The 14632-nt window shown below is 47.8% G+C and overlaps 1 protein-coding gene across 4 annotated transcripts in view; it reads left to right on the top strand.

Annotated features, from left to right (window-relative positions):
- The window catches only part of CLTC (clathrin heavy chain), a 76149-nt gene that overhangs the window by 32093 nt on the left and 29424 nt on the right, over nt 1–14632 (top strand). For all 4 annotated transcript variants that reach the window (XM_033171675.1, XM_033171676.1, XM_033171677.1 and 1 more), the window contains 7 exons: nt 798–911; nt 1767–1940; nt 8324–8521; nt 9898–10098; nt 10971–11123; nt 12810–12932; nt 13769–13906. In XM_033171675.1, coding sequence (XP_033027566.1) covers nt 798–911; nt 1767–1940; nt 8324–8521; nt 9898–10098; nt 10971–11123; nt 12810–12932; nt 13769–13906 — 1101 coding nt within the window. The remainder of the gene's footprint in view (nt 1–797; nt 912–1766; nt 1941–8323; nt 8522–9897; nt 10099–10970; nt 11124–12809; nt 12933–13768; nt 13907–14632) is intronic.

Here is a 14632-nt window from a genome sequence, read left to right as displayed (position 1 = left end):
GGGGACACAAATACAGGGTTCTAGGTATGGCGTGTAATAAGCCTAACTGGCAGATATGAGAAAAGGGAAGCAATAGTGGAACAGTGGGGAGCCTCAGGCCTTGAGGCTGTGGCCCTCCAGTCTTCCCTATCTGGCCCTCGGGTCTCTTCCAGGGTTACAGCTCATGCTCAGCCCAGCCCTAAACCCATCAAGATTGTATTTCCCTGGCTGAAATGTGTCTTTCAACTGTGATGATGCCTCTTGCTTCCTTGCAAGAAGCATAGAAGGGTTTTTTTTTGGTGGGGGTAGTGTAGAAACCTCTTGACATTTGCACAACTGGGGTGTAGCTACCGTGCATAGTTAAGAGTTGCATTCCTTTCCATTCTTCTGGACTTGGTATGCGGCCCTTGCAAGATTGCTCACAAGAGAAAATGTGGCCTTCGGGCTGAAAAAATGTTCCCTTCCCCTGCTATAGTCATTTTCAGAAGGACACTTTCAAAGAACATTGGTTGGACGCTGGAGCAAGGAGACTTCCAGCAAAGACACACACCATGTTGGCCTTGCTGTAACAAGCGTCTCTTGGCTGATCTTTCGCACAGTTCAGTGGCCTCAGTCTAGTGTCAACAGGGCTATAGCCTGGACCCTCTTAAATTAGAGTGTTCTCCCTTTATTTGATAAAGGAACAGAGTATTGAAAAGTATTTGCACCAACCGTGGCTGCTGACGTGTAAGATAGCAGGCCCGAATGATGAAAATGCTCGAGGAACTTCCCAAGGAAGCTTGGAGATGCAATTCAATCCTCTTTTCTCTCCCATGCAGTTGCATATCATTGAAGTTGGCACCCCTCCCACAGGAAACCAGCCTTTCCCCAAGAAAGCTGTGGATGTCTTCTTCCCACCTGAAGCTCAGAATGACTTCCCAGTAGCAATGCAGGTATTATTACTAAGGGACAATTTTTGCTTTCTTGCTCCTCATACCCTTTTTGGGGGTGGGGGGGAGTGGTGGTGGTGGTGGTGGGACATCATCTGTAAATCAGTGATTTCAAAATGCTCATGAATGGCGAGGCTTAATACCGCCAACTTCCAAGCCTTGGATTTAACTGTGTAAGCTGCCTTTAATTGCTGCTTAGCCTTCCCTTTTATAGAACAAAAGTTCAGGTATTTTTGGCTTTTGTAAGTGCTTGTTAGGCAGCTCGTTACTTAGCGAAGCTTGCTCTGCTCTTTGGCACTTGGACAGTTTATACTTGATGTATTCAACTTACTTCGTAGCCAGTACTTAACTACAGCCAGGTCTTGTGTTTGTGTACCATGCATATGTGGGAGAACAGTACGGGGGCAGAGTTCAGTATCCTGAGAATCTCAGCTTTCAGGAAAATGTAAGGAGTAGACCCATTGAAATTAATTGACATGACTAACTTAGACTTAACCTTGACATATAACTTAGTTGAATACAACCCTCATCTCCTGGAAAGAAGGCAATTCCTGCTAAAATCTGGGAAGCCAGAGGGTGGGTGAATATATCTACTTGTTGAGCTACAGGACATTGTGTATCTGCTGTCACCACGACTAGTGGAAGGCTTTGAATTTTATGCAGAATGGGTCAGCTTGCTAACTTGCTCAATTAGCATTATGAATATCTTCAAATTCCCTTAGCACATAGCTTCAATTTCGCTTCCTACTGAAATTCTGTGCCTTGGTGGAGAGTGTATACAATTGATCACAACACCTGGTGGAGCACCTTAAAAGGACTGTCTCTGTTCATTTTTGCCCCCCCCCCTTCTCCCTGTAGATAAGTGAAAAGCACGACGTGGTTTTCTTGATCACAAAATACGGCTACATCCATCTGTATGACCTCGAAACGGGCACCTGCATTTACATGAACAGAATCAGTGGGGAGACAATCTTTGTCACTGCTCCCCATGAAGCTACGGCTGGAATCATTGGCGTCAACAGAAAAGGACAAGTAATGAAATCTTAATTGTCTTTATTTATTTGTATTGTGTTCATACCCTGCTCTTCCTCTAAAAAGGAGCTCAGGTCAGACTCAGGTTGCCAGACAGTAGGGATGGGGAGAACCTGCAGCCCTTCAGATGCTGTTGGATTTCAACTCCCACCAACCAGGGATGATGGGCATCGTAGTCCGTCAACATCTGGAGGACCATGGTTTTCATTAAGCCCATTGCACAGACTTTGAAGCTGGCTTTACTACGAGGTTAAGGCCAGGTGGGTAAATGTAATGTGGATGCTGTGCTTGCATCTCTCTCTCTCTCTCTCTCTCTCTCTCTCTCTCCCTCCCTCCCTCCCTCCCTCCCTCCCTCCCACCTTCATATGCTCTTCAACGTCTGAGTCTTGGTGCAGTATTCTGAATGTGTGCAGGCATTCAAAACTCCCACCTGCCACCCCTTCCATAAAGCAGGTCAAAGTGTTGTATTTGAGCGTTAGTAGGTGAAAGTTCAGAGTTTGCCGCCTGAGCAGTCTCTTGGAAATGTTTAACGCTGCTGACCTTAAAGATCTTTGGCATACCGCTGATATTTGCGTTGAATTCCCTACGTGCTGTCTGCAGCGGGGTGTCACTTTTCAGCCAGCAACCGTGACTTCCCAGTCAGCCCTATATCAGGTGCTTGAGGATCTAGTGCAGGGAGAATTGAGCCACCAGGTCAAGCATGGGGGAACCAGTAGCCCTCCAGATGTTATTGGACCACACCTCCCAGCATCCCTGACCATCGACCGTGCTGACTGGGACTGATGGGAGTCTGGCGGTCCACAGATTTCCCACCTCTGGCCCTGGATTTAAAGGATCTTATCCCACTCAAGACCTGCTGAAATGAATGGGACCAAGTCAGCCATGCCCATTATTTTGAATGGCTCTTCTCTGAATAGGACTAGCATTTGCTACAAACCAAAGAAGTGTAGCCTGGGGCTCCACACCCCTCTGGTTCAGAAGCCACACCTTTTCCTCTGGTTGTCCTTCTGGAAGTACGCATGCAGACACACACGCACACACACACACACCCCGGCATTCTGTGTTGTGTTTATCTGTTGCCACTCTGTGATTGTGATGGCCGAGGCAGGCTACCCTACCCTATCATTCCTCGGCTTCATTTCAATGGCAAACTTTGGTGATAGGGGGACAGACCCCATTTTTAAGCAGCCAGGAGTTAATAAATGCACGGGGAAGCAAAAGATCTGGGCATCCTTTGGGAACTCCAGGATTTTACTCCTGCAAGGGATCTAGGAGGACTTCAAAGCACTGAAATGTGTGAAAGGTACTGTCTTACGTATCCTCCCTTCCCTGTGCTTCTCTGCCTTTTAATTTTGCTTCTTAACCCAATAGAGGGTTGCAGTCTTTAATTGCCCTAGACGGATTAGCCTACCCAAGTTTTAATTGGGCTTTGAACAAATGGGACACTGTAGGAGCCGCATGACTTCTGGGGTGTTCATGTAGTAGTCATCCATCTCCACTTTCGTTCCCTTACAATGAGTGGTAGACCTTCTTTGCTGAAATGCCGTGGTTTCTCTGAAGATAATCCTACACGCAGCTTTTTGGCACCGTGCAAATTCTAAATGGATTGGAAAGCCGCATCGCAATCCTCTTCCTAATTGGACAGCTCTGTCAAAAGCTCTATAAAGTGTGGCCACCCTGCTAGCTCTTGGCCCACCAACACAGTTCTTGTTTGAAAGTATGGAGAGCAAAAGGAACGCAGGAAGCTGCCTTGTGCTGAGTCAGACCATTGGTCCACCTGGCTCAGTGTTGCCTACACTGACTGGCAGTGGCTCTCCAGGATTTCAGGCAGGGGAACATTCCCAGCCCCACCTGGAGATGCCACTGAGGACTGAACCTGGAACCTTCCACATGCAAGGCAGGTGCTCTACTGCTGCCCTTTATTTAAAACTTAATTCCTTTTATCTCGAGAGCCTCAGCTGGTTTTTTGGTTTCTCTCTCCCTGTCTTCCGCTCCTCCCCCCCCCCCCAAATTAAACTGCTTGCCTCTTGGCCTAGGTAGCAGTGAGCTGTCCTTCTGTTTCCCCCCCCCCCCTCTTTTTTCTTTAATGGTCAAGTCTATCTGGCTTGAATCATTTCTTGCAATTGGGGAAGGTTGCAGCTAGTGGGGAGCCGGGGTGGGGGGTAGTAGCAATTAATAAATGCAAGTAATTTAACTCTTTCTTGGAAAAAAAAACAATACCCCTCAATATATGTGCAAAATGACAGTGTTAAGGTAAAACTCGTCTTAAGTTCCTTCTTGGGTATAGTTCCAAGGGCAAAGGCTACTTGGACTGTTTTGCTGTTAGGGTTGCTTTAATCTTAGAATTCCAGCAGCTTTCTCAAAGAGCTAGTATCCCTCTTCTCCTCGGATTGCGTTAATCTGCCACTAAGCTGCTATGGCCCTGAAAAAGCCTTTCCCTGGCAGCTGGGAAGCAGCAGCGTTGCCATTTCCTCTGTGTATTAGAGCCCGAGTTGCATCGGAATCTGCCTTACACTGGGCTACGTGCCCATCCCCCTCAGTATTCCCCACACTGACTGGCAGTGGCTCTCTAGGGCAGAATCCTACCTGTCACCAGCCACTGATTGTCCTGTTGCCAGGAATTCAAACAGGGGCGATCTGCCTGCAGTGCAGGTCTTCTGTTGTTGAACTATGGGTCCTGTTAAGTTGATTCAGGTAGTGTTAAGTTTCCCAGCTTCTTAACTGCGCACTCACACACACACACACACACACACACACACACACCCTATACCAGGATGCAAAGGACCACCCAGCTAGTTCAGCACATGTAACGAAAACAGCTGTTTGCCATGCTAAACTGCAGCTTTGAAGCAGGAGAGACTTGTCCAAAGCAGCCTGATGGGGTTCTGCTGTCTAGCCACCCCACTTGGGTGTTCTTGAGCTGTTGTATTAAGGGTCTTCACAAATTGTGCCTTGGTGGTTAAATACTCGTGAACTAGGAGCCCCTCTTTCGCTTGGGGGGGTGTTGGTTCCAGCCCCCCCTGTGGGGAGGAGAGTAAGTAGATGGTGAGGAACCATGGCTCCCACCAACTTCTCCTTTTTCCCCAGCTGGGCTGGGCCCTTTCTCTGCCTTACAGGGAATTTTTGGAATCCGGCTGCCCTGTGAGGAAGAGGAACTGGACAACTTGCTCTTGAGCTGATGGTTTTGGCTTGGCTCCCGTGAGCCTCCCTGCCAAGGCAGGAGGGACAGGAAGCTGGCAGGTTCCAACTAGGCCCTACCTTGCAAGGTCAACAGATTCTGGTTGCATTGCAGCCACTTTGAGAAGGTTGGGTTGCCAGGCTATCACTAAGGAGCCACTGCTTCCTGTTTTTCTAACTGAACCGCCTTTTTTTCGTCCAAATGGGTTGTTGTAAGAACTTAGTAACATTGAGATTTTAGTTCCTAGTTTACTTCTAGTTTGCTCCCTACCCCCACTTCCTCCCCATCCCCCTTTCCTTTCGTATTGCTTCTTCGTAAGCCATAGGGCAGGGACTGTCTTTATTAAAAAATAAAGCTGTAAGCTGCTCCGGGAGTCTTTTTGGCTGAAAAGTGAGGTATAAACGTTTAAGGCAAATGACGAAATCTAGTCTGAGGATGTGCCTGGCACACTGTCCCTTGGAAGCAGGTTCTGAAAGATCAGTGTTTTTTCAGTGGTGGCACTTTTCTATCTTAACTTCAGTGAACAGGGGTAGTGAGCAAGGCTGCATCCCCATATCTTTTTTTTTTTTTTTTTAAAGAAGCTTGCAGGGAGATGCCAGACCTAGGCTCTGGGGGTTATGCACTCCTGAGTCTTTCTGCTTGAGGGTTGGGGGGGTGGGAAAACAACCCTTAGGAAGCTTGTCGGAATTCAAATACTAAAATACAAGGTTTCCCAAGTTGGTTGAAATCAAAGGTCGATCCAACCCAGCACTCAGTCCAGCAGCAGAGCAAACCGATCGGGCACCTGGGGCGGTGTGTGTGCCCTGCACCCAGGGGCGGGGCCAGCTGCCTGTGGGGCGGGACGAGCCAGGGCAGAACGCTCCGCGGTGCCTCCGAGGAGTCTGCCTGCCTCCTCCCACTCAGTCGCCCTGCAGTTGAGGGGGAGGCAGCGGGCGAACTGTTTGGTCAGTGCGGAGGCTGCACGCGCTCAAGCCACCGTGTCTCTCCCAGGAGAGATGTGTGGCTTGGGCACGCTGCAGGCCCCGCGGTGAGTGCCACCCGGCATTTTGTCACCCCCCTCAGTGGTGACACCTGGGGCGCCCCTCCCCCACCGCCACCCCCCTTCCTCCACCCCTGGCTCAGTCTCCCACAGCAAAGGGGACACCTGCAGGAATTTCATGAAATCTTCCTGTATCACCTCTTCGGTGGGATACTAAATGCAATCTCCATATTTGGCTGTTGTGGCTAAGTAGCTATTGATGGAGAAATTTGGAAACGATCAGTATTTTTTAAAATAAACGGCAATCCCTATACCAGCTTGCATAACATTAGCAAACTGTGCTGCCTGTGCGCTGGCTCTGGGGGCAGCCGGGAGTGCTGAGTTACAGCCCTGACCAGCTGTCACGTTGTGAATACTCTAGTCTGCAGTGTGTGTTTTTTGCATGCTTACTGAGGTTTGGAATGCTATGCAAATCTGACCTGTCAGGCATCCATCTGGGATCCCAATGCCCCTTGGTAAACCATGTAAATAAATGCATGTATATATAAATATATACATCCAGATTTGTGGCATGATGTCCTTCTGAGCTGACTGGGAGTATATGATTCATTGCTATTGGCAGAAGAGTCTTTGCTCTTCTCTTCTTCCCTTTGGGCCTCGAAAGCCTAAAAGGCCAGTGACTCATTCCCTTCACACAGAGGAAGAAGGAGCGCTTCCCCAACTCAGAGCAGCTCTATACATACACAAAGAAAAAGCAGTGCAATTCTAAACTGCACCATTTCAAACAGCAAGTGAAGAAGGCATGGGTTTGAATGCTTAGCCTGTATGAAGTGAAATACCTATCAGGGAGAGGGATTCTTCTCCCCACCCTTGCCTCTCCTTTTTGCTAGCTTTCTGGGCTTGCCGATCAGAAGGTCTGCAGTTCAAATCCGCGTGACGGGGTGAGCGCCCATTGCTCTGCCCCAGCTTTTGCCAACCTAGCAGTTTGAAAGCATAGCAGTGCAAGTAGATAAATAGGTACCACCGTGACAGGAAGGTAAACAGTGTTTCCATGCGCTCTGGCTTCCTTCACGGTGTCCCGTTGCGCCAGAAGTGGTTTGGTCATGCTGGCCACATGACCTGGAAAGTTGTCTGCTGACAAACGCTGGCTCGACCTGAAGCAAGATGAGCGCTGCAACCCCATAGTCACCTTGGACTGGACTTAACTGTCCAGGGGTCCTTTACCTTTTACCATGTTAAAGGGTCTGGAAATCAAGTAGTTGAGGGAGCTAGGAATGTTTAGCCCAGAGAAGAGGGGACTCAGAGGAGATAAGAGAGCCATCTTCAAATACCTTAAATGCTGTGACATGGAAGATGGAGCAAGGGTGTTTTCTCCTGCTCTGGAGGGTAGGACCTGAACCAATGACTTCAAGTTCCAAGAAAGGAGATCGTTGAATAACTTCCAGACGGTAAGAACTGTTCGATAGTGGAACAGGCTTCCTTGGAAGAGGGTGGAATCTTCTTCATTGGAAGCTTTTAAGCATGTGTTGGATGGCCATCTGTCAGGGATTCTTTAGCTGCAATTCCTGCATTGCTTGTCAATATCCTACTTAAAATTGGTGCCCAGAACTGGACACAGTACTCCAGGTATGCTCTAACCAAGGCAGAATGGAGTGGTACTGTTACTTCCCTTGATCTGGACACTATACTTCTGTTGATGCAGCCTAGAATAGCATTAGCTTTGTTAAGACCCCCACATACCTTTTCACATGTAGCTGTCAATCCTGGTGTCCCATATCTTATATTTGTGCAGCTGGTTATTCTTGCCTATGTGTAAGACCTTACATTTGTCCGTATTGAATTTAATTTCATTAGTTTGGGCCCAGTTCTCTAAAAGGCGGTCTTGAATCCTGATTCTGAAGTATTAGCTACCCCTTTCCAGTTTGGTGTCTTCTGCAAACTTGATGAGCACCCCCTCAATTCCTTCATCAAAGTCATTTTTAAAGATGTTTAACAACAATGGGTCCAGGACAGAACCCTGTGGCACCCCACTTGTCACTTCCCCCCCCCCAAGTATAAGGAACCATTAGTGAGCGCTCTTTGGGTTTGGTCAGTCAACCAGCTACAAATTCACCTAGCAGTAACATCATCCAGCCCATATTTTACCAGCTTTGGTGCGAAATTGTCATGGGGGACTTTGTCAAAAGCCTTATTGAAATCTCTCTCTCTCTTATATTTCCAACGCAGGTTCTGTCTGTGTGTGTGGAAGAAGAGAACATCATCCCATACATCACCAACGTGCTGCAGAACCCTGACCTGGCTCTCCGAATGGCCGTTCGTAACAACCTTGCTGGTGCTGAAGAGCTCTTTGCCCGGAAATTCAATGCGCTTTTTGCCCAGGGGAGCTACTCTGAAGCAGCGAAGGTGGCGGCAAACGCCCCAAAGGTATAGAAAAATGGCTCTTAATCCATCCAGGCTTTGGTGCCCCTTGAGCGCAGGATCACTCACACAGGGTGTGATGCTGCAGATACTGCTGGCTGCATGCTTGCTTCACTTGGCTTGTCTCCCAACCCTTGGAGGTGCTCTATTAGATATCAGCTTGAGTTATTCCTGGCTGCCGCTTGGGAATTTATACACCAGCAGGTAGGAGTCACGCTCCTCTAGCAATTGGGGCTAAATGTGTGCAGCTGAATGAAGTTGCAGAGGAACATGGGTAGCCCATCTTAAACAGAATCACAATAGTCAAGATGTCTTCGGGTTACAACTCCCATCATGCATCTCTGTTGGCAGATGCAGGGGCTGATGGAAGTTGAGGTCCAGCAAAATCCAAAGAAAAACTGCATACAACCTGGGCTACTGAGTCCACCTGCATGAATGCCACCTAATCCTTTGCTCTTGAAAGCCCACCTTTTCTGTGAATCCTTTGGCAAAACTCTCCCATTCACTTGCTGTACTGTAACACAGCATTCCTGTTCCCCCTGTCTCCACACCCTTCCCCATCCTCTTGTTTCCCTAGTGCAGGCATAGGCAACCTTCGGCTCTCCAGATGTTTTGGCCTACAACTCCCATGATCCCTAGCTAACAGGGCCAGTGGTCAGGGATGATGGGAATTGTAGTCCGAAACATCTGGAGAGCCGAAGGTTGCCTATGCCTGCCCTAGTGGATGCTCTTCGGGGCAGAGATCTGTCCTCTTGTTCTTTTAAAAGTGCTGTGGAAATAGTAACACACACACACACACACACACACACAAACACAAACAACCCTATGTACTCTGCCTATTTTTCAGAAGAAATTCAAGGTGGCTAACAATCAAAAACAGTAAACAATATTTTTTTCTAAAAAAACAACAACAACCACAATTCATCTGAACCATAAATGGAAAGTTACTATAAACAGATGCGTATTTTTGTTGTTGTTGTTCTAACTGGAGGAAGTTATAAGCGTGGGGGCTGCTCAGTCTGTAAAGAGCTAGCTCTGTAACTACCTTTGTGTTCATAATCTAAATGCCCAGTTGGGGGAACTGGGACTGTGAGGTAGTATGTGGCAATAACTCACTCTTTCTGGGATTTTATGAACAGCCCGTTTCCTGGCAACGATTCCCATTTACCATTGCAAAAACCCAAATTGAAAAGTCAGCTGGAATAGCAAGTTCCACTAACTGGATTGTGCCTGGTTCACTAGAGCAGTTCTGTGTCTGCTGATAGGTTGGAAAATGAGGGCACGTGTGCATAACTTTAATCTTAAGGTCGGGCAAAATAGTGAAAAATTACGCCCCCTAAAGGACAGGTGATGCATTTTATTTACCCCTCTCTCTTCCAAAGGGGATCTTGCGTACCCCAGACACCATCCGCCGCTTCCAGAGTGTCCCAGCACAGGCAGGTCAGACCTCTCCGCTGCTCCAGTATTTTGGTATCCTGCTAGACCAAGGTCAGCTGAACAAGTATGAGTCGCTCGAACTCTGCCGGCCGGTGCTCCAGCAAGGACGCAAGCAGCTCCTGGAGAAATGGCTGAAGGAAGACAAGGTAAAACACGTCTTTTTCAAGGGTGGGGGGTGGGGGAGTGTGGCTTAGGAGGTTACCAGTCACCAAATCCACCCTTCCTGCAGACTGAATTCAGTGGCTCTGTTGTGCATTAAGCCCAAATAGCAGCTGTCCATAAATGAGGGCGTTGCGGTTGCTCTTAAGGGGCTGGTGAGCTACAGATCCGTGCTGTGGCAAATGTCAAAATTAAAAGTGCCACATTGCATAGAAAGCAACCTTGTCTTCAGATTGCTAGTTACAGAAAACAGTGTTCATTTGCCAGGACCTTCCCAGATAAACCCAGGGCACTGAATTCTCTACCCCCTTCATTTTCCCAATGCCTTCTGGCTCCGTGCCCTATAGAACTGTTTGACTTCTACCAGCTCTTTTGTCTCCAGTTATAAGCTGTGCATTTTGGTTTGCCTCCTTTAGAAGGCGGTGGGGAGCCTGCTTCGCTCATTATTTTAAATACTTCTTAACAGGATTTTTTTTAAAAAAAAAATCAAGCAGTTTATATCTAGTTGTTTTGATTTATTACCTGCTCTTCACACTAAGTTCCCCAGGCAGGCCACAAAAATTTAAAATGCGACAGCCTCTTCTCACAATTGTAATTTGTTGCAAATCGTTTGGAGTCCGGAACCCCAATTGGTCCCACTCTACCCTTTACCCACCCCTGTTTGGTATGACTCACAGGACCCAAGGTGGCTGGCAGGCAGTGGTGTGTGTGTGTGTATGAGGTCATAGGTGCGCAGGTGACCCTCTGAGTTTCTTCTCCGGCCATTCCATCTTGCACATTTCGCAGCTCTGCCCTTGTCATTTTGCTTCTCTTTTCTAATCTGTTTAAATGTTTGTTTTTGTTTCTGCGGGGGAAACAGCTGGAGTGCTCCGAAGAACTGGGGGACCTGGTGAAATCTGTGGACCCAACCCTGGCTCTGAGCGTCTACCTAAGGGCTAACGTTCCCAGCAAAGTGATCCAGTGTTTTGCCGAGACGGGGCAGGTTCAGAAGATTGTGCTGTATGCAAAGAAGGTGATTTGCTGTTGGGCTGGAACAAGGAGTTGGCACTGGAGTTGGGGGCGCTCGCTTTGCCAGCCCTGCTTGGGCCCTGCCGACTGGCAGCAGCGAACGAAGGGACCATTTGGCCATTCCCAGCACCCTCAGAGCTTAGGTGGATTGTCACCTTGGATAGGGCTACTTCAGTGTCACCCCAGTGATAGGATGATCTCCTCAGGGTGGCCTATCTAGCAGAAAGATTATTTATCTTTGCCCCAGACAGTTTAGTCTTGTGAGCCTTTTACTTTACACCTCTTTTTTATGGCATGGAGCTGCTGGTTAATTTTGTATTTCAACTACCGTAAGCTGTTTCGAAGTGTCTGTGCCCAATTTTTTTAATAGCTAAAAACTGAATAACTTTCTTACTACATTGGAAAGAGAGAAGGGGTTGGTTCTGACACACACAGCATGCACGAGAGATCAGAAGCTAGCTATGGAAGCACAGGACGAATCGACAGCATCAGCAGAGCTTGCCTGTTTGGGTGGCTGCAGTGTTTTAATAGAGGAAGCTACCTTATACCAAATCAGATTACTGGTCCAGCTAACCCAGTATTGCCTATACTGACTTGGCAGTGGCTCTCCAGGGTTTCAGGCAGAGTACCGGGAGAGGCCACTGGGGTTTGAGCAAGGGACCTGCTGCATGCAGAGCACCCCTGGGCTACGGACCTTCCCCATGGTACTTGGCTGAAGCCCTTTCCAGGACGTGCTCCAGAGGAGACGAGCCCTTCTGATGTAGAAGCTTAGGCAGAGTGGCTTGCTTTCTAGTTTATGTATAAAATATTTTAGGCCATTTCCTTCCTTTTGAAAAAAAAAAGCACAAAGCACGTCTTGCAAAAAAATAATAAAAAAATAAATAAAAGGAAAGGAAAGGAAAGGAAACAGTAATGAACAAAGCAGCATGCAGAATCAATAAACAAGACATTTAAAGCCTAAAATGGGATTGGTGGGATTCCTATAAAAGACCAGCTGTGCCGGAAATAGTCCATGGCAAATCAGAAAATTGTGGATGTCAGGGGATTGTCCCAGGCTCAGCGCAGGGTGGTGGAAGGGCTCTCAGGATGCTACAGAGAGCCTCATTCCCACCTGACCAGTAGCAGTTCCTCTTCCATCAGGGGAGACAGCGATGTCTCCAGTAGGGAGGGGGAGGTAGCCCAGGGAACTGAGAGCTGAGGCTCTGGGGATGTTGGAGAGACCCTGCACTCCCCTCACGCAGAGGGAGGGGAGAGGGACGCCATTTCCGTCGCCCCAAATGCGTAGAGAGGTGAAACGAAAAGAGGGGAGGCGGGGATTTCGTATACCGAAGCTCTTATGTTGGGGTCAGAACCGGAAGGGGCCACTCCTGGATTCTGCAGATATTTGATACAGACATGAACTTTTAAGCTCTGCACTGTACATAGTATGCACAATAAAACTACTAAAGGAATGGCTGGAGTTTTGCCTGGTTACTCATGAGCAACCATCCAAGGACCTTACAGTAGCAGTAGGAGGCTGGTCCAGAGAGTCTTCCCTGCATCTCTGAGGCTCAGTTTTGGGGTAGCATTTCAGGGGTATGTAATAGAACTTGAGCTTCCAGCAACAGATCTTAAGAACTGGTTCGAAGTTGCCAGGATAGCTGGCTCTTTAAAAAGTTCACAAAATATCTCTCTGTACATGTGTGTGTAGGTTGGCTACACTCCCGACTGGATCTTCCTCCTGAGGAATGTGATGCGCATTAGCCCAGACCAAGGACAGCAGTTTGCCCAAATGCTGGTTCAGGATGAGGAACCTCTTGCAGATATCACCCAAGTAAGTAAAACTTGAACATGAAAAAAAAGGAGGTGCCTTTTTTTGGGGCTTCTGGGAACCTGAAAATACTGATTGCCCCTCCGGAAAGGTGTTTGTATCAATTTTTAGATGAAAGGTATTGGAGTAAGAAATTCAAGGAATAACTTGGTTTGTCATTTTAAGAAGTGATTCTGTGGCCAAATCTTTCCCCCCACAGGCATAATTCTAGATAAATCAAGGCTGTTGTGAAGATACCAAAGGCTGCATCTACAAATGAACACTGGAAACTGGGTGGTTCTCCAGGACCGATTGCAGCAATAATTTATACCTGGTGCAATAGTGTAAATAGCTGTTGTGGGAGAAACATGAGAAGGGGGTGGGGATGGAATAAGTTCCTCTGTCCCTCTGGAACATTTTTTTTTTTGGTGTAATGCATTGGGTCTTTGAGAGGTGGTATTTGTGGTTTCTAGGATCAGGTAAGAGACCCTGCCACAATCTATGTGGCTCTCCCAATGCTGCCGGCCTTCAAATCCCATCATGCCCAGCCAGCATGGTTGATGGTCAGGCATGATGGGAATTGTAGTCCCAAAAGCTGGAGAACCACTCGTTCCAGCCCACCCTTTGCAAGTCCCTTGAGTGAGTAAGAGCAGATTTGTGCTATGTCAGTGTTAATGACTGGAAGCAGCTCCTTGAGAGCCTTGGGATATGGACAGCGTCTTCTGATTTAGATAACTCGTATAGTTAGTCAGGATTTTTTTTTGGGGGGGGGGGGACAAATTGTACGGTGCTTTATTCCCTACCTCAGGGCAGTTTTGAGTAGTGTGAGCTCTACAGGGAACCTTCTCTTCCCCCTCCAGATCGTGGATGTGTTCATGGAGTACAACCTGATTCAGCAGTGCACAGCCTTTTTATTGGATGCCCTGAAAAACAACCGCCCATCCGAGGGACCTTTGCAAACCCGCTTGCTTGAAATGAACCTCATGCACGCCCCTCAGGTAGGTGCTTTTTGGGGGAGTATGGAAACTTTGCAACCAGGTGGGTGTTCTGGACTAAAGCTCAGTAACTCCGGGGACGGCACCCTTGATTCCGTGATTATATTCCCCATGTTGCGGTTCTCAAATGCTGCAGGAACAACCCAAATGGGGGTTGAACTTGCGCTTTATCCAGTAGTTGGTGAGTTGCTTCAAAGCAACTGCACCGTCTAGATCAGGTGGGGGGGGAACCGTTGGGCCTCTGGGTGTTCCTGTGCTACAACTCCCATCAGCCACAGCAAGCGTGGTCAGTGGCAAGGGATGAAGAGAGTTAAGGCTCCAGAAACCTTGTCTAAATACTCATCCCTTTCTTGATTTGTGGAATGAATATTTCTGCAGCTGTATCTAAGCATGCTTGAGCCTCAATATGTGTTAAAAATAGAAATTCAAAATAGTTGTTCAGTCTAGTGCTCTGATTTGTAAACAAAACAATAAGAAATAGAGGTGGCTGCATCAATCTGGTAAGACACAAAACAAAGAGTCCCCTGAAAATGGAGGTTGTGGTTGTGGTGTTGTTCTAAAGCTGTGAATGGGCAGCCCTGGTGAGCCTTCTTAAGTAAGAAATTCAGAGCAGGCGCCCCATAGAAATGCCTGGAATATCCCTACTTCTCCAAGCAGGCTGCTTTTACCCCTGACGATGGATTCTCTGAGCACATGGGAGGAAATATATTTGAGGCTTGCCGTACCACG

Source organism: Lacerta agilis, chromosome 15, assembly GCF_009819535.1.
Source record: "Lacerta agilis isolate rLacAgi1 chromosome 15, rLacAgi1.pri, whole genome shotgun sequence".
In the NCBI taxonomy this organism is placed as follows: domain Eukaryota; kingdom Metazoa; phylum Chordata; class Lepidosauria; order Squamata; family Lacertidae; genus Lacerta; species Lacerta agilis.
This window is presented reverse-complemented; position numbering and strand designations above follow the sequence as displayed.